Here is a 20,104-nt window from a genome sequence, read left to right on the forward strand (position 1 = left end):
GACACTGGCATATCGCTTGCTATCGAATGGCTGTTTTTTCCTCTCTCTCCAGTCACAAGGCCCTTAATTCAGCAATCAATGCTAGTCATTTTAATGGCACCTCTGCTGTTGCCCTGAGGAGAGCAGAGGAGAAATCAGGGTGAACTGGTGTCAAATCATTCTTCTGAGGTGAAGACCGCAATCATGGTTTTGATGGATCTCTGAAAATGACTAAACATGCTACATGCAGTGCTGCAGTGGGGATATAATGCTGGACTGTGTTTGTTGCTGGAAACAGTTGCACATAGTTGTTTAAGCGTAAAAGTATAAAATCTTAAAATGTGCATTCATTTACAACCAAAGATAAGCATGCTAAATTTAGATTAAGCATTATGTAATATTGGAATTTGATGATACAAAGAGTGGAGTATAAAATCAAAGAAACCACAGTCAAAGGTATGGAAACAAGGCTGCGTTTGACCTTCAGCAACAAAAACACATTTTCATCATATCCATTACAATAAAAGCCTGCATCCTGTATCCCTTATTCTGTTTTTAGCTAACATATCACTTGCCTTTCCAGCCCCAAGATGCAACGTGAGCTCAAGCAGCCATAGGCTCCTCTAAAGACATCCTAAGTAAGTGCTCCAAATGACAAGACAGACTAAACACCCCCTAACAAACGATACGAGCCTGCAGAAAGCGCTTTAACAAAGGAGGTATGTAATGAACCCCAGGTGCCTTCTCCCCAATACATCATCCTGAGTGAATTTGCCAACATCACTCTCTTTACCTCCAAGCATGGTAAATGAGAATTTATGCACCCCCTACTTTATCATTCTTTACTTTTTTCACCCCCATGAGGTAGCCATGCCATGCGAGACAGATATTTCCACCAAAGGCAATATCCCCTCGTAGTAATTATATCAGAGCGAGAGAATGGCTCATTAACATATGCTAGGCATGTCAGGAATTTACAAGCGCCTTTTGTAGATGCTTCTCGTCAGTGTGCTGCTCCCATCCGTATGGTGTCTCCTTTGAGGATGCAACCTCCTCATTTCCATACATGTCAATCAAGCTGTGCATGGTTTTTAGAATAATTCTGTACAAAAACACAGGACTCTCTGAATATGGCAATCATAAGGGACAGCTCAGTGATATGGAAAAGTGTGTCTGCGCACATGTTGTTGGGGGGGTGGGATGGGGGGGTTAAGACTATGTGTTTTGTGACATGATGAAAACAAAGCGATGGGGGTAAAATTATCTTGATGATGTGTCATCTATGCAGAGTGGGTGGAGTGATTCTATTTGCTTTTCTGCAGTGTGTTAAAAGGCATGTGTGTAAGTGTGAATACATGCAGAAAGCTTGACACCAGACACCAGACCAACTAACAGACAAGTCTCAGGGCCGCTGCGCTAGTGGCGCTGCTGCTGCTCCACTGCTTCAGGACCCAACATCTGCTGCCTTAAAGACGGCGGGTACTGTTGCCCTTTCACCCATTAGTATGGTGCCAGCAGAATGCAATGACCTATTTATTAACCATGTTCATATACATCCCTTAAAAGCACTGAATTTCCATTGCGAGCTCATTATATGTGTATAATTTATAATATAATTCACCGCAGAACAAAATGTGCAATATCAGTAATGTAATTAAGCCTTTCAGAAGTTTGAATGCAAATGTGTGAACATAGAGTTCTCTTCCACTGCCAAAGGCAGGAGAGCAAAGTCTGCAGTGATGTAACCGAAGAAAATATCCCTGTGAAATTCTATTTATTTCCAATAAACCACAACTGGACTTTATGGGCAATTATTATTTTTTCTGGGTGTCAAAAATCATGCTTAATGCAATTAAAGGAATAGTTTAACATGTGGTGAAATACACTTTGTTTTCTTGGCAAGAGGTCGGTAAGAAGATCGATACCACTATTATGTCTGTATGCTAAATCTGAAGCAAGCGCCAGCAGCCGTGTAACATAGCTTAGCATGTAGACTGGAAACGGAGGGAGACAGCTAGCTTGACTCTGTGGTTAGTAACAAAATTCACTGATCAGTACTAAAGGCAACAAATTAACATAATGTATCTTGTTTTTAATCAATACAAAAACTGTGAAGCTTCTTAGAGCGCTGGCACCAACCTCTAAAGCTAGCTGTTTCCCCAGTCATTGTGCTAAGCTAAGCTAGCTGGCTGCTATGTTGCATATGTTGGAGGTGATGTTAATGACAGGACATGACTTCTGGTTTTGGGTGTGTTTGTGTGTGTTGCTAATACATTTTATAGTATAGACATAATTCAATGAATCTTTAAAAAACCCACTCCATACTAAGTACGGCAAACGCACAGGCTCAGATGGTGCAGTGCCCCCGTGGCCCTTACTGCTTCTCTTTGTCTGCCTGACCCCCAGGCTCCATCCACTCCACACCAATGAGGCCATGACAGACTGGTGTGCTGTTTAGTTCCACCACACTGGCTGACTTGGCCCAATGCCCTCACGCTCTAACTGACAGTAAACTAACTAAGCTGACTGGAAAAGGAATTCATTTGCCGAAAACACAAACGCATCCACTTAAACAGATGGCAGCCTCACTTTAGTTTTTCTGTACTGTAAATGCACAGCAGTTTTGTAATTGACTTTTTTAAAAACCAATAAGGCAAGTGAAAATGAACAAAAGAAAAGATTTTAAAAGGCTATGGACCCATTGGCTGGGAGTGAAAACGTGACCCCACAGTAGCGTAACGAGTTTGACAGAAAACCTCCAAAGTGAGATGGAGATAGACAGAAAAGTCATTTTGTGTTTGAATGAGTCAAGGCTTTTGCCCTGGCAAATGTCACCACAATGACTGAAGACCCAATGTCCATTTTCATCGCCAACCGCTCTCTCTATCTCTCTTTCTTTCTCATTCTTTGTCATTGCCTTTTCCCTTTAAGTGCACTTTCGCCCACACCACTTGGAAATTGATTGAAACAAAATGTCACAATTATGCCCTGTAGCTCGCCGCTTCAATTATTCATCAATTAGGGGCTAGGCTCCTTTTTTTCTCTCCTCTGAGCTGATTTTTCATTCAGTTTGCGCGAGATGTATGGCTCCCCTGCTGTTAACCAGTCCAAAGTCATTAGTTTCTGGGTTTGCAATTAAACCTGATGCCTTATGCATGAGGCTCCGACTCAGTAGACACACGCAGCAGCGGCCGCAGCAGCTAGTGAACGAGCTAGCAAGCTCTGGAGGCGTGGATGGGAAATTAATTTGCTAGAAATGAAGTTCTCTCTCCCTCGCTCTCCCTCCCCCTCTCTCTATCTCTCTCTTGTCTGGCAGGTTGGAACAGATGCCACTAGCTGGAGATGGTGATAGAGATGGGGCAGTTTTGGAGTCTCAGTGCAGCTTGAACAGCACTAACAGGGGAACAGGATCTTACTGGATTGGCACAGCCAAAATATGTATAGGAGATATATTGTAGTGAATTTTTTATTCAGGTATTACTAGAATTTTGTCAGCCATGTGTGACTTTGCCAATACACCAGCTTATTAGCTACACTTAAGTATAACTAATGCAGTCTAAAACAACATTTCTACTGTTTTCAGCACCTGTTTTATTGAGGTGCTGATTAAACTTTACTATCATTTTTGAGGGTGTAGTTTATAGTGCATCACAATGCAGAGAGGTGATATTGTTATTTAGCCTATCCTCCTTAATACAGATGAAGTGGACAATAGAAACACCCATCAGTGTAATGCAATACAAAATATAAAAGAATATTTGAAACTGTAATGGACAACCTTCTATGTAGTTCACAGTACCTGTAGGGTTGTCGATTATATATTACATATACCTGCATTACTCAACCAATATGAAAGAGAAAAGTCAGTCCAGGTATTTACATGTAAAGGTTTTTGTAAACTGTGCACAGTAGTAAGAAAAGTCACCGTGTGCAGACATGTTATCCAGCTCTTTATTCTGTTATTGAGAAATTCATGAAAGCTATGGTTGGCAAGCACAAATAAACTCTTCAAGCTTTCGATTGAAGCCAGTTTTAAGCATTGAAACAGGTTTTCTTGTTCATGTGATGCCACCTAGTGATCAAAGAGTCCAATGGCATCTGTGAGACATTTGAAGGACAAATTTCTCATGGACTGGAAATTATAGCACCATATCGGTGGTGCAAGAGGCATTCAGATCCTTTATATAAGTAAAAAAAAAAAAACTCCATTACACATAAAAGCCCTTATTCATAACACTACTTAAGTAAGAGCACAGAAGTATTACTTGCAAGTTGTACTACACATATAAAAGTAAAAGTGCTTGTTTTTCCTGTGACTGATATATTACTATATAAGACATTATTAGACTGTGATGCAGATGTATTAATGAGCAATTAGTATTTTAATATCAAGTAATAACTATATCTGTCAAAATAGTAGTAGTAATAGCAAGTACAGTACTGTAAGCACCTGACATATTTCAAAATAGGTAACTACTGCCAGAAACGCAGTCTTGGTGAAGTCCACTGTTAAATTTGTGTATTAGCAAATCTGTGTCCACAGTTTTAGTTAAAAAAAAAAATGAGATGGGATAGTGAATGACATGATGGGTGATACCTTTTTAATGAACTTGTATTCATCTTGTAGCAACACCATAGTAAGAGTGTCCATCTGTATTAAAGCACTTATATGAACAAAGGAGGGCACGCACTGGAATAGTCAAGGCATTCCTCATTTTCATGTCCTGCAAGACAAATAATCATGACAAAGCACATTTAATGACATGAGCCGCTACATATTTATGCGTGCACTATTACTAATGCAGTAATATGTGCTTTATCAGGTGCCACAGAATCATTCTGTTTAAATCACAAGCTTTAAGAAAATCTTTGCACACCTTCTTCAGACTGATAAAATGCACACACTCAAGCCAGGTAGTGAGGAAGGGGCCCAGGCAGAGCGCACAACGGCCGCCATTGGCCAAGAGGGTGGTCAGTGATGGGTAGAGGGGAAGCATCCTGTGGACCAGAGAGGACCTGTTCCTGTCCTCCCGCAACACTAATCTGGCAGCCAGCTCCTGAGAAACAAACATGTGAAACACGTATAAACACACACAAGGATGACAATCAGAGTGAGTGTTCTTCTGTCTGCTGCACTTCAGTGACTCTTTACCTTTAATGACAACACCTCTGCATCCTGCACTGACGTCATCGGCTCGCAGCGCACAAACCTGTTGCCTTCACAGTAGAGCTCCTTCAGGGGCAGCAGATGAAACTACACAGAGCAATGTCCTGTGTTATACAGCTTTTAGATTTCAGCTTTGTGCTGCTGTACTATACTGTACAATGTACCTCAACGGGGAACGTGGACAACTTGTTCCCAGCCACATCCAGAACTTGGAGGTTTGCCAGCGCCCCAATTCCCTGTGTGAAATGTAAGGGAGGTGTTTGGTTACATGGCTGCCACAGCTTGACTGTGTGGATGTCACTTAATATCGTAATAATAGTGTATTGAGAGTTCTTTGTATCAGCTGAGGACATTTACAAATCAAATGAGTGAATACCCACCTCTGGTAGGCTGCTCAGCTTGTTTCTGGCAACATAGAACTTGGTTAGAGCTTTACACTGGTAGAGCTGCTGAGGTAGCCAAGACAAATGATTGGAAGTAAAGTTTATCTCAGACAACATCGTGAGCTGACCCAACTCCACGGGGACCTCCTCCATCTGATTGTCCAGCACACTGAGGTGTTGAAGCCTCCTCAAACTGGTGGGTTTCAATATAGAAATACAAGCTAAGTGAAGCCAAGTTCATTTAACCTCATGTGTAAAAAATATTAAATCTACAGCAGCGGTCCCCAACCCTTCTTGGAAGTTGTAGGCTCTTCTTCTTCTGTCTCATCATTTGGCCTTTTTCTCCTTTCTGAAGAAGCTCTCCAAAGACGTTTGTTTTTTACTTATTTAACCACAGTGAAGTTAGTTTTAAGTTGGATAATCGACAGACATTCGCTCCTAAGCCGCTCCGTGTAAAAAATTAATAATAATTATTTGGAGATTGAAAATACACTACTACACTACAGTACTTTTACTGCATGCGGAAAGTACTTCCAACAGTGGCATTAAATGGATGTCATGAACCTGAAAGCTGCAGGTGAAAAGTGAAAATCAAGTAAAATCAAGTAGCTGGTAAGGCGTCGGTGTCGTGTGTCTGCCCTAGAGGGCACATCTACAGGTACGACAGGAATACAAATATTTAACTAACAAGCCATTTTTAGAGCTATTTTAATACTAGTCAATGTCAACAACACCAAACTTTCAAGATAAAATTAGTACCCTTTGTAGTCTTCGTTAGACAATAAAGCTTCATATGCAAGCCCTGATACCTGGTACCACTTGCTGCTTGCCCCCCGAAATAAGACAGTTTGATTTCCATCACTCTCGCTCTCCTGCTTTGCTTTGTCTCAGTCAATCACTCACCTTTTAGCTTTATACTGATATTTGGCCAGATGATTGTCCTTTACATATAACTTCAGCTTGAAATTGCCATCACTTTCATGATCTCCCTTTCCAGGTGACTTTATATATCTCCTAGCCAGTTGCAGTAGAATGCTCTGAAGCTATTGAAAATGCAGTTTACATTGCTTTGGAGTTGTAGATTTATAAGATCCTGTAAATGACATAACAGTCGAAATGAAGTTCAAATATTAACACTAGTGTTTTGGTTGACATAAATTTTTTTTTTTTTATCTTTTGCTGATTTTAATGAAAACACAGCTGGGCGGGACAAAGAGAAGAGAGGAAAAGGGCATGAACAACCTGGTAAATGCAACATATACACAAAAGACGCTTAAGAAGTGGAGGCTGAACTACTTGCAGCTAGGATAGAATCTGTGTCCAGGTAGTTTTGTCCATGAGATAACTAAAATCTCCTGATAATTCCTGTATAAGATTAATGTTTTCCTGTTCTTTAAAGGGCGCATTACTAGTAAGATGCAGGTTCACAACGAGCATACACTCTGCTTGTTACACACACAGAGACGTGCTGTAATAGAAAGCTTGCTGAGCCGATCATATCAGTAATGTTTCAAACTAATAGCCACAGCCAACAGGCTTCATTTCACTGATTAGTGGAACAAGTTGGCAATGCAGAGTTTAGACTTTTACTTAAAGTTAAATAAAGTCCCACAGAGTTGATGGAGATGTGAATTTCACGGGTATTTAGTAATTAATATAAATAAAGGGATTATTTAGCTTCTGGCACCTTATTGTCAAATTATTTGGGGGCTGACCCGGTTGTGTCTCCTGTGTCTGGTAGTTTTGGGTGCAGAGCACATAGGTGATAGTCAATAATAATACAAGGACTAGTAACAGAAGACTTTAAGTTCATAAGAGCCCTTATTTTTGAATGTGCATAATGACATAAGTGACAACGGTTGTGTGTGTGTGTGTGTGTGTGTGTGTGTGTGTGTGTGTGTGTGTGTGTGTGTGTGTGTGTGTGTGTGTGTGTGTGTGTGTGTGTGTGTGTGTGTGTGTGTGTGTGTGTGTGCGTGTTTGTGTCCCAGGTCAGATCCCGGCCGGGTTGTTAATATTGTTGTTGTTGTTGTTGTTGTTGTTGTTGTTGTTGTTGTTGGTGTATGTGCGTCCCGGGTATGATCATGGATTATTATTATTATTATTATTATTATTATTAGTAGTAGTAGTAGTAGTAGTAGTAGTAGTAGTAGTAGTAGTAGTAGTATACGTGTCCCGGGTCGGATCCAGGATCGGATCCTGGGTCTGGTTCCGGGTCGGACCCGGGACCGTCCCGGGTCAGATCCAAGGTCGGATCCCGGGTAAGTCCCGGGTAAGTTCTGGGACCGATCCGGGAAAGTTCCGGGAAAGGTCCGGGTCGGACCCGGGTAGGTGCCGGGTCGGATCCCGGTTTGACAGGTAAAAATGGTACCGGTACCGGTCCGTGACTCGGTGGTAGGGGACCGCTGGTCTACAGAAGCTATATTTGCAGGTATGGAGCTCTTTCATATACAATGCCATAAATGTACCTTTTAATCTCTGGTGGAAGTCTTTCAATCTGGTTGTGGTTCAGATTGAGGACAACAAGGTTTTGTAAGCCACCTGTAAAACATAAATTAGAATAAAGGGGTTCATTTGAGCTTTGTGTGTGCGGTTTTTAACAAATCTTCCAAGGTGGTAATCATGCAGAGCAGTGAGAACCTACCTATCACCTCAGGTGGCACTACTGTAATTTGGTTCCTGAACAGATACAGTTTCTTCAAGGACTCCAGATGGCCCAAAACAGCGGGAACCTCCTTCAAGGCATTATTTCCCAAATTCAGCTCAGCCAGCTTGCAGGCGCCACATACGGAAAAATATTTAATCACAAATCTGCGTGCCGTGTAACACGTTTAAAGAGTTATCTTGGAAATTTTCCAGTAAACAGATGAGCTTGGAGCAAACTGAGGCGGACTCACGTGTTGGAGGCAGAGCAGCTCCGCTGGCAGGGTGCTGATGGAGTTGTTGTTCAGCAGGAGAACTGAGAGGTTTGTTAACCTGGAAACACACTCAGGAACCTTGTTGATTTTCTTCGAAGTCAAGCTTAAAGAAGTTCCTTTACCATAAAAAACTCTAACCACTGACTCGGCCACCGTCAAGCGCTCCTGTTTCATGTTTCCAGGGCGACAAGATGCTTGTTGGCCTGTTGGTGAGGAATTGAGCTGGAGCAGTAGCGACCTCTAGTGGTAACAGCTGGGTATAGCAGGATGAGTCCGCCTTCAGTTTGTTGATAAACTGTACGTTTGTGTACAGTTCTCACTGAACAGCATTTTCCCGAACTTACTTCAGTGAGAGTATCAAAACTTCAATATGAAAGTCTATCACCAGGTTGGAGGTTCGGCTCAGTGGGAGCACGCAGTCTAATCCTGACCCTATAGTAACAACTGTCACCAAATTTAGCATATGTATTGTATGTTAATTCTTAATCTATAAAATAAATAGTATTTTTACGTGGCTGTCAAATAAATGTGATGAAGTATAAAGTACCAATTTCCCCCTGAAATGCAGTGGAGTTTAAGCAGCATATACTAGAAATGATCAAATAAGGAACAAGAAGGCCTACCTCAAAAGTACAGTGTTAAGATAAAGGCAGGTCAACTTAGCCAGGTCAAAAAGCAGTATAGTTTTTTAGAAGTATCATTTAAGGAATAAATAACATGACACATACTTTATGTTTAACCTATTTTTCTGAATTTTACCAACTTCAATTAACCATTTGTAGTCAAAATGTTATGTGCATGAAGAATAAAAGATTTGGGACAGATCGATACAGTAGGGTGCCGGTATTTCTTCATCTTTCTGTACAGATGATTCTTCCTAAACGCCTGCAAAGAACGAATGGATGCCTCCTGGTGATCATCTCAAGTTAAAGAAATAAAATACTCATCTTTCACAGTCTCACATTGAGAACAGTATTTATTTAAAATCAATGATCATTATTTTCCTCATCAGACATATTAAAAATAAAGCAGTGGCATATCTCATTAGTATTGTATGTGTTTATGTAACACTGATATGATTTACAAGTTCAACAACTCAGTTCTTTCCAACAGCACTGCACGAGTCCAACAAGCCCTCAGTGTTGACATTTGGTTGAGTGATCAACAGCGCTTCCATCCTTTCCCTGCCAAGTGGATTTGGATAAAGATGCTGAAGGGAACCCTGTCAGTTATTGGGATAGACTAAGAGAGTCCACAGTGAGATCTTTAATATGTTAATTTCCTTTCTATGCTAGTTTGCATTAGCACAATGATACTGTTCTCAGAAGGGACGAACTCAATTTCACTCCCCCTGCTGATATCTTTTGACTTCTAAATAGAGACGCTCGGTTTAACAGTGTCTTCAATTGGGGGGCTTCGGGTCTCCCTCCAAATACATTTGTATCTAGGGGCCCTTGGTGTGAGAGGTTTGAACGCTCACTGCATTACACACGCTGGTTTATGTCACACCAAGACTGGGCTGCCTCTCAGCTGTCCTCTGCATTAATTGGGTCCTTTAGCCGCTCCACAGAGTTGTAGTGCTCTCCTAGTCCATAGGCATGACGCATATAGCTGCAAACAATGAAAAATACATTTAGAACTTGTCATTTGAAGTAGCTTATGAACAGATTTGAGTTAAACAAGTTTGTCTGCATGCTGTGTGATAGCCACGATGTTACCAATTTCTTAACTTTTACACGTGGTTACAAGAGGATCCAGACTTGTCATATTATTGTCCCTCGTGAATAAATAAAGTACATGTTTGGAATATCAATTACTCAAATTGACGTGGATCTTAATGGGTGAGAGCAACAGCATGAGCTATGAGAGAAGACATTTTGTTCAGCCTCTCATAAATTCCTTTTTTACGTAATTGCAGTTCATATATAACGAAGACACCAACTATAATAAATGCCTTTGCTTGTTTGCCACAGCATGTTACAACTACTCTAAATATGATGTTTTCAGCTTCACATATATACACTTTTTCTACAAATTTAACTGCATATGTTTTAACAATTATACTAATACAACTTGAACTCCTAACAGACATAATGACATATAGACAACATACACGAGGGTGATGGGTTCACTATCAAATTCCTCCCCAATCTTTATAGTTGAGGAGTCAGCTTGGATCACTTCTATTGGCAAGTGAAGAACTTGGGTCAAAGCTCGCAACTGTTGGGGAAATGAAAAAAGAAAACAGTTACTGAGAAGTGCTACGAGCAACAGTGCAGCGTATCTGTGACAAAACTGGACCAACTCACTTCTAGCTGTCCACCCCAAGCTGCTGTGTGCTCCACGTCACTGCAGTACTTCTCAAACTCATCTGGAAACCAGCGCACGCACAAACACACACACACACAGAAAACACTTGCAGGAATATGTATCAAAAGGAGCCAGAGATGAGGCTAGTGATGATTTTAGTATTCAGTGTGTGTACCCTTGTCTAAATGTAAGGGGTATGTGGACAGTGATAAGGGTAATTTCCCTTATTTTCAAATCCCAGTGTTGCCAGGTATGGTGTTACCTGTTGTGTACATGTCACCAGTGTTGGGGTTGGTGAGGAAAGGCAGGAAGTCATCAGCATGGCCTTTCATGTGCTCAGCAGTGCGGGACCTCAGTTCTTTCACACTCATGATTAATCCAGGCTAGAATGAAACAGAATATGTGATCTCTGTGTATGAACGTTAGTAATAATGTATGCATTAACGTTTGTCACAGCAGCATTGTGCCACTTGCAGGAAGTGCAGACGGGACACTTTTCCAGCTATTAATACCCCTTTAACAATATGTACCTTTGATCGCTGTGCTAGCTGATCTTCAACAGCGCGGTACATGCAGTGGCCGTCAGAGGAGATCTCCTTGATCTGAAGCTGTTGCTGGGCGAGTTTCTGAACCAGCATCAAACCCTCCTGGTGCCTCACACCCTGCAGGTTTTGCACCTCAGCCTCTGCTATCCTGCTCTCCCTTTCCTTCTCTTGGGCAGCCTTCTTGTCCTGGAGAAGATCATTTAGAAAAAACACATTTAATTAGTTCTTGGAACCATGACTGAACTTAATATACAAAAGGAAAGCAAACACAGATGATTGATGAAATTACTAATTCTAAATGAAAAGCAATAATCATAGTGACATGATTATAGGATGGTAGATTATGAGGCTGAAGTGTGTCAGTAAATTACAGCTTTATTGTTGTGGGAAATAACAAACAGCGTGTGTTCTATCCGAGGTGGGGCTTGTGTCTCACCCTTCTCTTCTGGGCCTTGGTCACACGAGGCTGTCTGACTTCTTCTTGCTCTCCATCCTCCATCTTCATGGTCTGCACTCCATTTAACACCTGTTCCACCTGTGAGATTGAGCGAGGAGAGTTTTGGTTGTGTCACAAAATGCCGTTTATGTAATAAACAGACTTCATGTGTTCGTGAATAAAGAGATACAAATGTGAAATTATGTATTCTGGGCATACTTTGCTCAGTAGTACATATTTATGGCAGACATGTCTCATAATGTAAAATCCCAGTGCATAGCCATGACATCTGTCCCTCATCTGAAGGCAAATGTTTACCTTTCTGTCAGCTGTAGATGTGAGTTGCCTGAATTCCTCCTCATGTTTCTGGCTGAGGTCTGCCTCTAGTTTGGCAATCTCCTCTGTCAACTGTTTCCTCTTTTTCTTGTCATTTTTGGGAACTGCATTTTTCATGCCCTGGATTTTAGCTGAAAATGAAGCACAAGAGTAGATTGACTGACCAATATCACTCCATTAATTCATATGATATAGCTTATATAACATGGAATAAAGAGTGTATGAATAAACTTCAAACCCCGATCTGTGAAATCACAGCTTCAGCTTGTATTCTGCCTTTGACAGCAGGTGAAAAACATATTTTTTACATCACTGATGGGAGTATATACACGTACATCTGTGCAGCAGCACGTTTCTGCCTTTTATGATTCTGAATTTTACCCCTAAAACTACAATCCTTGTGAGCTACTGGATGAAAAACACACTGGAAGAATGGACGGGCTAAACTTAAGAATGATAAAATAATCATTTTAGTTGTGGGACCTTTGTAGTGTTCAGATTTGTCTTCTGTGAAATTATATTTTCTACTACCTGGCTTGCTGGCGGCTACACTGAGCTCAATTCCTGGTAATAAAACAACACGATATGCAAATAAACTGATAGCAAAGGTTAAATTTTATCTACAAACAACGAGTGCAAACAGATTATGTCAGCTACCTTGTAAATCTTTCTTTTCCTTGCGGTGCTGCTTTGCCAGCTGCTCCTCTGGTGTCTCCACCATGTCCTCCTCCATGACTGGATGTTTCTCACTTTGTTCAAAGGAAGTCTTTGGGAGCTCTATGAAAGTGACGACCTTTAGATAAACAATGTGTTATGGTGGCCCTGTTGTAAAATATGGCACATCACTTAAGAGAGATAAAAATGTATATTTCACTATAAATAAAATGTGCCGATATGGCCTGATCCGGAAGAGACGAGGAAGCAGGGCGGAGCTTTGTTCTTCTTCGCCGACATAAATTCGTAGACTAACGTTGCTATACCGCCACCTCTTGTGTTGTTATTATACTACAGTTCTGCCCAGTGAGAGAACAGGGGGACCTGTAAATGGTCATGTAATCTCATACATATGTATACAATCTCTTATGTATCATGTTGACACTAAAGCTATAGTCTGTGTGTGGACATGTGGGATAGGGGTTAAAAATACAATGGGACAAAAGATGGTTAAGAACCACTGCTTCAAACGTCAGTTATTCTCAGTAACAGTTATAAAACTTCCCATATCTAGACAGAGATATTGATCTGGTAACATCACTCATTGTTCTCTTGTCTCACAACTGCTTCAGTTCTGTGCCTCTTTATACTAACAGCATAAAGACATGTATATTGTTGTGCGGCTATACTTCTAAATATTAAATGTGGCTATTGCTCAATGCTATATTGTCAAATTATATGATTGGACAATGTATTCGAAAAATAAATGCAAATATTAGACTAATGTATATACATTGTAATATTGTTTCCTAAATTCTATTAGCAGTAAAGCTTGCTTGGTTTTATTAGTACAGTGGCTGCTTGGCTGAGAAACTCGTTTCTTGAGGGCAGACGTGCTGTGTGACGTGGCACGAGGGGCGGAAGAGCTTGTTTGTGTTTTGGTTCTAAGGGGAAGTTGCGAGAAGAAAGAAAGGAGGAGACGTGACGAGATTGTTGAAATTATTTTCTTGGTTCCCCAACACCACCTCACCACAGTGCACAGGGTTCCGTGTGTAAATACTACAGCGGTGGTGTTTAAAGTTCCAAACATCGTCTGGCTCTCAGGTAGAGTACTTGACATGAATCGACAACTTGTGGTTTCCAGCTGGCTGACTGGCTAACGCTAACGTTTGCTCAGTTGTCATTAGGGACTAATGTTAGCTAGCGCTGTCGCTAGCTGACTCCAGCTAATGTCGGTGATGTTTGGTAGCTAAGGGAATGCAGAAAAGCAGGCCTTTGTCACGTCTTACCGAGCCCAACTGTTCCTATTCTGTGGTGATGTGGTTCCACTAGCAAGGCGTTTGATGCAGCAAGCTGACAAGACGAGCATACAGTTGACTTTGTGGTAGCGGCTAGCTAACAGCTAAATGGGTGGAATCAGGTCAGTGGGTGGAATGCTAACAGTGCTAGCAAGCTAACGTCAGTGTTTGTTAATTGAGGGTTACTGCCCATTAAATAATATTAGCCATCCAGCACAACATTTCAGTTTAATGACGCTATCTAACAATACAGCGACAAGCTTGTTGAGTCATTGTTTTATGCAACGTTTGCTGAACCTGTCGATTTTTATTTTTTTTTTGCGCTTTTCTTTAAAGTGGCTGAGAGGCTGTCGTTACTGGTCAGTTGAAAGCTAAGGTTGGCTAACAGCAAGTAAGCTAACTAGCTAGATAACAAAAACAAGTTGGAAAATGGCGTCCTCTTCTAAAATCAAAAAAACATACATGACTACAGCTAACGTGAGAAAACGTGTTTGCTGTCAACTAACGACAGTCAAATTTAAATGTTTTGTTGGCATTGCAGTGCGCAGCGTTTGTGGACAGTCCCTGTCATGAGTCTGAGTAAACGTAGTTACTGTTTCACTTTCTTATGCATATTTGTTTTCTTCTTGATTGCCTGTGTTAAATTTCTTTGTAAATATTAACGTTAAAGGATAAATGCCCGACCTAACTTACCGGTAACGTTCTCTTTGGTCACTTTCATGGTGGGCTTTGTGTCCCAAAGCTTTTTATTTAAAGGACAGTGCTCGTCCACATTACTGGATATGTTTTGTTTCTCTAGAAAATAATTTGACACGTGTCTGAATGCTTTTTGTAAGCGAAATACCTCTTTATTTTGTTATTAATTCAGCAGAGCTTGTGCTCTTGCAAAAGAAATTAAGGTTTTGCACACACACATTGCAGAAATTTGCTGCAGTTGTCCTATTTTTGCTCTTGTAGCACTAAGCTCTCTTAATATGCCATCAGGAGATTATACATAACCAATTGATGCGTTAATGTATTGGGGACTGACATAACTATGAAAGTCATGAAGCCAGCATCTGACAGACTGACACAACACTGCAGGTGATCAGACTTGAATTTGCTTTTATGTATCCCCTTTGTAATATTCATAACATAATATGCATCTGTACATTTTAACACAGTTTCGCACAACAACCTTATAAAATATAATGTAGAACAACATCATCAGAAACTGTGGCCTCAAACTCAAACCACAGAGGCCATCAACACCAGGATCAGCAAAAATGTGACTAATATGCTCTACAAACGCAGCCTTTTTCTTTTTTTTTTGCTGAGCCATGGTACTTTATCACATCAGCGAGCATATGTGAGAGGCATCACAAACACACAGATAAGGTATCTGTGTGTTTGTCAGCAGGCATAATATTTGTCTCCTGGATAAAAGAGATGTTGGGGGTACACGGTGAAAGTCATGATAGTCATTTTTGTGATAAGAGATTCAACAAGTCATGCTCTGGACAAATTCTACAGATTCGGATATAGACTGTGATTATCTCCTGACAACAGCCATCTGTTGTACACAAGTCAGCAATTCAATCCTAAAGAAGTGACTAAGAAATTCCTGAATGCATGGCATGTATCCATACAGAGGCTCTTGCGTTGTAACATGCTCAATTGATGTGGGTGGGTGAAACCTCTTGAAACTGTTGTGGTTCTTGCCAAGGCTTCATTTGCATGCTGTTACTGTATGTGGTTGTGGCGGGCTGTCTTTGCCTCTGTTAATGTGTCATTCATAGGCACTGTTCCACAACTGTGGAAAAACTGTTTTAACAATTGCACAATTATATTTATATGTGTTTTGTAACATTGAAGTGTTTTCAACATGAAGTTAATTAGGTGAATTTAAATGACTTGAAAATTGGTTTGCAAATACATATACAAATTAATGTACTTTTTCATAACTAACAAAACATAGATAACAAAAGAAAGTTAATGTATTTGATACATTGTAAATGTAATGTAATTTAATTAAGGCTAATTTATTCAATCGGTAGTTTGAACGTGAACTTATTTATTGCTTTCACAGGTGACAGTCATTCTTTACAGACCTGTTTTCTTTTGTGCTGTGGTAAAAGGTAACTTAAAGGATATGCAGTGTTGCTGTGGAAGTTCTTTAGAAGCCTGCTGTTTGTCTGCAAAACTTCTAAAGTGCAGAATGTATTAAGGTGTGTTACTGCTGGGTGTGAAATGCATCACCTTCAGTGCACTAGTTCTGTTTTCAGTGGACTTAATGGACGTTGTCAGTCAGGACAGGTGGGACCAAACAATACCATCAAAATGTATTAACAACAGAGAATAGAGAGCGACTCTAACTGCAGGGAAGGTGAAAGTTAATGTTTCATATGATGCTCCACTGTGTAGATGTATTAGAAAATCTAATTTAAAGACTTGATCAGTTATCACCGAGCTGATCTATAATAATCATTTCAATGTAGTAGAGCCTCCATATGAGTTAATATTGCAGTTTGTAAGATTAGAATGACTTTTTAACTTTGTTGTTATTGATTGATTTATTCCTTTACATAGTTGTTTTTAGGTTTGGAGAGTCTTCTCATTTTATTGCATGATCTTATTCTAGATAGGTCAAAAATGCTTGGTCTCTTTGTCAAATCACTTATGTAAAATAATTATTCTTCCCTTTAGTCATGTTAAACTGCATCAGATGAGTTGATGTTTGCATTCTGTTCTCCCAACATTCTAAGAATTCTAGAAATGCCCAGTGTCACATGGTCTTTAAGACAAGCCAGTGAAAGGGTTGTGGCTTAGACTTGTATTTTGCACAGTTAGAGTAACATAGTTTAAACCCTGTTCACTTAAACAGAAGGAGGTCAGTCTTGCTACTTTCTTTCAAGTATTGAAAGTTTATTTTCATGCATTTTCTACACATTACCTTTAGGTAGATGAAGTCCTTTAACTCTGCTTCCGTTTAAATATTACCCATAACTGAAAATCTCCACAAAAATGACAAAACAAAGTGATTATTGTCTCGAGGTTTTATTTTTTTCCCGCATTTTCCACATAGTAATACGATAATTCTTTAATGTGTGTTGGAAACCAAATATTTTGTTCTAATTTGAGCCATTTAGAGTCCCTCATTGTGTCAAAACAAAGAAAAAAGCAGCTTATTTGAGGAAGTGTTTACAGCTCTAAAACAAAATTTCACCCAGCATTAGTATTTTGTTACGACACTTGTGTTTATGAAACACAAAATGTTGGCGCACTGTTCACTCTAAGCAGATAAGTTTTGTTGTGTTTATTCGTGGAAACACGTGTTCATTACTCGTTAAAAGTCAACCTATTTTGTCTTTTGCTTCTTGCAGCAGAAGTCCTGATAGTGAGGTTTGGCACACAGGACACCGGGGGATCTGACTAGGTCATGGCCAATCGGGGAGGTGCTACGAGACCCAATGGACCCAATGCAGGGAATAAGATCTGTCAGTTTAAGCTGGTGCTGTTGGGGGAGTCAGCCGTTGGGAAGTCCAGCTTAGTGCTGCGCTTCGTCAAGGGTCAGTTCCACGAATTCCAGGAGAGCACAATAGGAGGTGAGCAGGCTCTTTGCAAACCCAGGCTTTTTTCTATGAGCTGCCAAGTGGTTGTAGATCAAATGTGTATATTTGTGTCTGCGTTTGCCAGATTTTTCCTTTATTCAAGTAGTCACTTAATCATGTGAAATTCTGGATGCGTTGCACCTCTTTACAGCAAGTTGGTTGCTTTGTTATCGACACAGCTGCACTTTACAATCAAATTTTTAAAACTGCAAAGTCACATAATTTCTAGAACCATTTTGTTTCGTAGTCGGGATCATTGCCGCATTTGTAAAGTGGGACTTGAATGAGTTCCTAAATCATAAACTTCAGAATCATCTATCTCTTTTCCACTTAAACTGAAATTTATGTCTACAGTGCTGTCACATAATGGAAAGGTTGCCAGTGCTTTGTGTTGATATATTTAGGACCTGTTTGTTTACGTTGCATTGATAAAGGTATTGCGTTGGTGTAGATATTGATTATCTAATGCTGACTCACCCCTCACCTTATCCTTTCTTTTCAGCGGCCTTTCTCACCCAGACAGTGTGTCTAGATGACACAACAGTGAAGTTTGAAATCTGGGACACTGCAGGTCAGGAGCGTTACCACAGTTTGGCACCCATGTATTACAGAGGAGCACAGGCCGCCATCGTGGTCTACGACATCACAAATGAGGCACGTTCATTCAACCCTGATTCAGTTGTTCATATGGTTTTGTTTTTTTTGTTTTTTTTTTTTTACATTACTCTCACTTTAAGTTGTACAGATGATACTTGCCATGTCCCCAAGTCAGATTACTTCAGTAGTGTACAACAAGTTACAGTTCAAACACAGCTGGTGGCTTATACAAAAATGTCTGACTGAAGTTAGCTACAGTTACTGATCACACAACTCTTTGCAGGAATCCTTTGCACGGGCAAAGAACTGGGTGAAGGAGCTGCAAAGACAAGCTAGCCCTAACATAGTCATCGCTCTGTCAGGAAACAAGGCTGACCTAGCCAGCAAGAGAGCTGTCGACTTCCAGGTCAGAGCAAACTGTGTCTTGACTGTTGTTTTCTGCATTTCTGCACTTATCTCCTACTTTGAGTGGATACCACTGGTTGTGTTTCATATGATTACATTCAGAGTCTAAATTACAAATGATTGTTCCACTAGTGTTTACTGCCAAGACTTGCAGTCTCAGTAACACATCTAATTGTCTTTTCTTGTCCCTGAATGCACGCGTGTGAGAACATATTGAAAACTCATGGTCATCGCATTGTGTTGACAGGATGCCCAGTCCTACGCAGACGACAACAGCTTACTTTTCATGGAGACGTCGGCCAAGACATCTATGAATGTGAATGAGATATTTATGGCTATTGGTGGGTAATTCTTGACACTTATTCATAGATTTTGCCAGTGCATTTGTTAACTGGCAATTTGTGCCAAAATGATTATTCCTACTGCTGTTTGTATGAGTAATTGTAAGTGTTTGTGATACTTGGCTAAAAGTTACTTCATTTGTCATTTCTGCATCATGCAAATGAAAAGTTGCAGTTTCTTTTATTGTTAGTTTAGTTGGGTTTGTTTTTCTATTTCCCTTCAGCAAAGAGATTGCCGAAGAGTGAGCCTCAGGCTGCAGGAACCAGTAGCGGGCGGAACCGGGGAGTGGACCTGACAGAAGCTGCCCAGCCAGCCAAGGCACCATGCTGCAGTAACTAACGTGAAGAACGCCTCTCTCCCTACCAACCTGTATAGCAGTAACTAATGCGGCTGATTCCCCCGATGCCACTGCAGTTACTAATGCAATGTGTTGTACTCAATTCTGTCATTTGCAAAACAAGAAAACATACCCTATGCCCCCCCCCCTTTTTTTGCAGTGTCGAAGTTAATGCCATTACACTGATTTCTGCCTCTTTTCCTCCATCACGGTTCTGCTGCTACTTGGTCAAGCCCCTGAACCATTCTTTCCTACTTTCTGCCATCCAGCTTGTTACATCTGTCAGTTCTTATTGATAGATTAATGATAGCAGATATTAGAGATATTAGTGCACCCTGCCTTCCATCATCTTCCTTCCAATGTGCAGATATGAGTTCATCATGTAGAGGAAGTGATCACTTCCCTTTTTCTGGGATAGCTTAAGACTTTACTACTGCATTTCTAATACCAGTCTTGTTTTTGTTCATTTTTTTTGATAACTTTGTTAATTGTTGTTTGCTCTAATTTTGTCAAAATTATGGGTGCACATACTTGTATACTTACATGGCCTGAAATAGAAAAAAAACAAAAACTGTGTTTTACCTTTTGTCTGCAGTTGCACAGAAAAAAATGTCTATTAGAGAAGAGGAGTGTATTCTTGTGAATTTTGAGAAAGGGGAAAGGCAGAGGGCAGGGAGAGAGAAAGAGAGGAAGCCTAAGCCCCACACCTCTCTCCTGTCACTGGGACCCTTTTATCTCAAAGCATTCATGAACTGTAGTCCTTTTAGATTCTCTCTCTCTGTTTCCCTCTGTCTGCCTGCCCACCCATGC

At 40.5% G+C, this 20,104-nt stretch overlaps 3 protein-coding genes across 4 annotated transcripts; 1 reads left to right on the forward strand and 2 right to left on the reverse strand.

The window, feature by feature from the left end:
• Window positions 1-3,920: 3,920 nt before the first annotated feature.
• Window positions 3,921-8,673, reverse strand: lrrc69 (leucine rich repeat containing 69). Its single transcript, XM_070985346.1, has 8 exons — window positions 8,424-8,673; window positions 8,171-8,297; window positions 7,995-8,067; window positions 5,527-5,722; window positions 5,311-5,382; window positions 5,132-5,233; window positions 4,857-5,036; window positions 3,921-4,703 (listed from the first exon to the last, which is right to left on the reverse strand). The coding sequence occupies exons 1-8, from the start codon at window positions 8,616-8,618 to the stop codon at window positions 4,596-4,598; spliced, it is 1,053 nt and encodes a 350-aa protein (XP_070841447.1). The 5' UTR covers window positions 8,619-8,673; the 3' UTR covers window positions 3,921-4,595.
• Window positions 8,674-9,395: 722 nt separating this feature from the next.
• otud6b (OTU deubiquitinase 6B) lies at window positions 9,396-13,017 on the reverse strand. The gene is made up of 8 exons (XM_070984437.1): window positions 12,729-13,017; window positions 12,054-12,202; window positions 11,736-11,834; window positions 11,285-11,485; window positions 11,017-11,137; window positions 10,754-10,815; window positions 10,558-10,664; window positions 9,396-10,055 (listed from the first exon to the last, which is right to left on the reverse strand). The coding sequence occupies exons 1-8, from the start codon at window positions 12,802-12,804 to the stop codon at window positions 9,971-9,973; spliced, it is 900 nt and encodes a 299-aa protein (XP_070840538.1). The 5' UTR covers window positions 12,805-13,017; the 3' UTR covers window positions 9,396-9,970.
• Window positions 13,018-13,652: 635 nt separating this feature from the next.
• LOC139345673 (ras-related protein Rab-5A) lies at window positions 13,653-19,698 on the forward strand. 2 transcript variants are annotated; one of them, XM_070984438.1, is made up of 6 exons: window positions 13,653-13,829; window positions 17,386-17,607; window positions 18,116-18,267; window positions 18,494-18,616; window positions 18,863-18,956; window positions 19,181-19,698. In XM_070984438.1, exons 2-6 carry the CDS (start codon window positions 17,442-17,444, stop codon window positions 19,294-19,296), a joined length of 651 nt encoding a protein of 216 aa, XP_070840539.1. In that variant the 5' UTR covers window positions 13,653-13,829; window positions 17,386-17,441; the 3' UTR covers window positions 19,297-19,698. The 2 variants fall into 2 exon arrangements, with proteins under 2 accessions (XP_070840539.1, XP_070840540.1); XM_070984439.1 differs by having other exon boundaries at window positions 13,704-13,829; window positions 17,389-17,607.
• Window positions 19,699-20,104: the final 406 nt, after the last annotated feature.

The sequence above is a fragment of the Chaetodon trifascialis genome, chromosome 17 (genome assembly GCF_039877785.1).
Source record: "Chaetodon trifascialis isolate fChaTrf1 chromosome 17, fChaTrf1.hap1, whole genome shotgun sequence".
Taxonomy (NCBI): Eukaryota; Metazoa; Chordata; class Actinopteri; order Chaetodontiformes; family Chaetodontidae; genus Chaetodon; species Chaetodon trifascialis.

What these genes read in the sequence shown, in the direction of transcription:
- lrrc69 (XM_070985346.1), bottom strand. Translation starts at nt 8,618, where the DNA reads ATGAAACAGGAGCGCTTGACGGTGGCCGAGTCAGTGGTTAGAGTTTTT. An exon ending in CAGAGGTGTTGTCATTAAAG is followed by an intron (nt 5,037 to 5,131) that starts GTAAAGAGTCAC and finishes TTTGTTTCTCAG; the next exon opens with GAGCTGGCTGCCAGATTAGT. An exon ending in ATTTTATCAGTCTGAAGAAG is followed by an intron (nt 4,704 to 4,856) that starts GTGTGCAAAGAT and finishes TTTGTCTTGCAG; the next exon opens with GACATGAAAATGAGGAATGC.
- otud6b (XM_070984437.1), bottom strand. Translation starts at nt 12,804, where the DNA reads ATGGAGGAGGACATGGTGGAGACACCAGAGGAGCAGCTGGCAAAGCAG. An exon ending in CATCTACAGCTGACAGAAAG is followed by an intron (nt 11,835 to 12,053) that starts GTAAACATTTGC and finishes TCAATCTCACAG; the next exon opens with GTGGAACAGGTGTTAAATGG. An exon ending in TGGTGACATGTACACAACAG is followed by an intron (nt 10,816 to 11,016) that starts GTAACACCATAC and finishes GCTGGTTTCCAG; the next exon opens with ATGAGTTTGAGAAGTACTGC.
- LOC139345673 (XM_070984438.1), top strand. Translation starts at nt 17,442, where the DNA reads ATGGCCAATCGGGGAGGTGCTACGAGACCCAATGGACCCAATGCAGGG. An exon ending in CCAGGAGAGCACAATAGGAG is followed by an intron (nt 17,608 to 18,115) that starts GTGAGCAGGCTC and finishes CTTTCTTTTCAG; the next exon opens with CGGCCTTTCTCACCCAGACA. An exon ending in AGAGAGCTGTCGACTTCCAG is followed by an intron (nt 18,617 to 18,862) that starts GTCAGAGCAAAC and finishes TTGTGTTGACAG; the next exon opens with GATGCCCAGTCCTACGCAGA.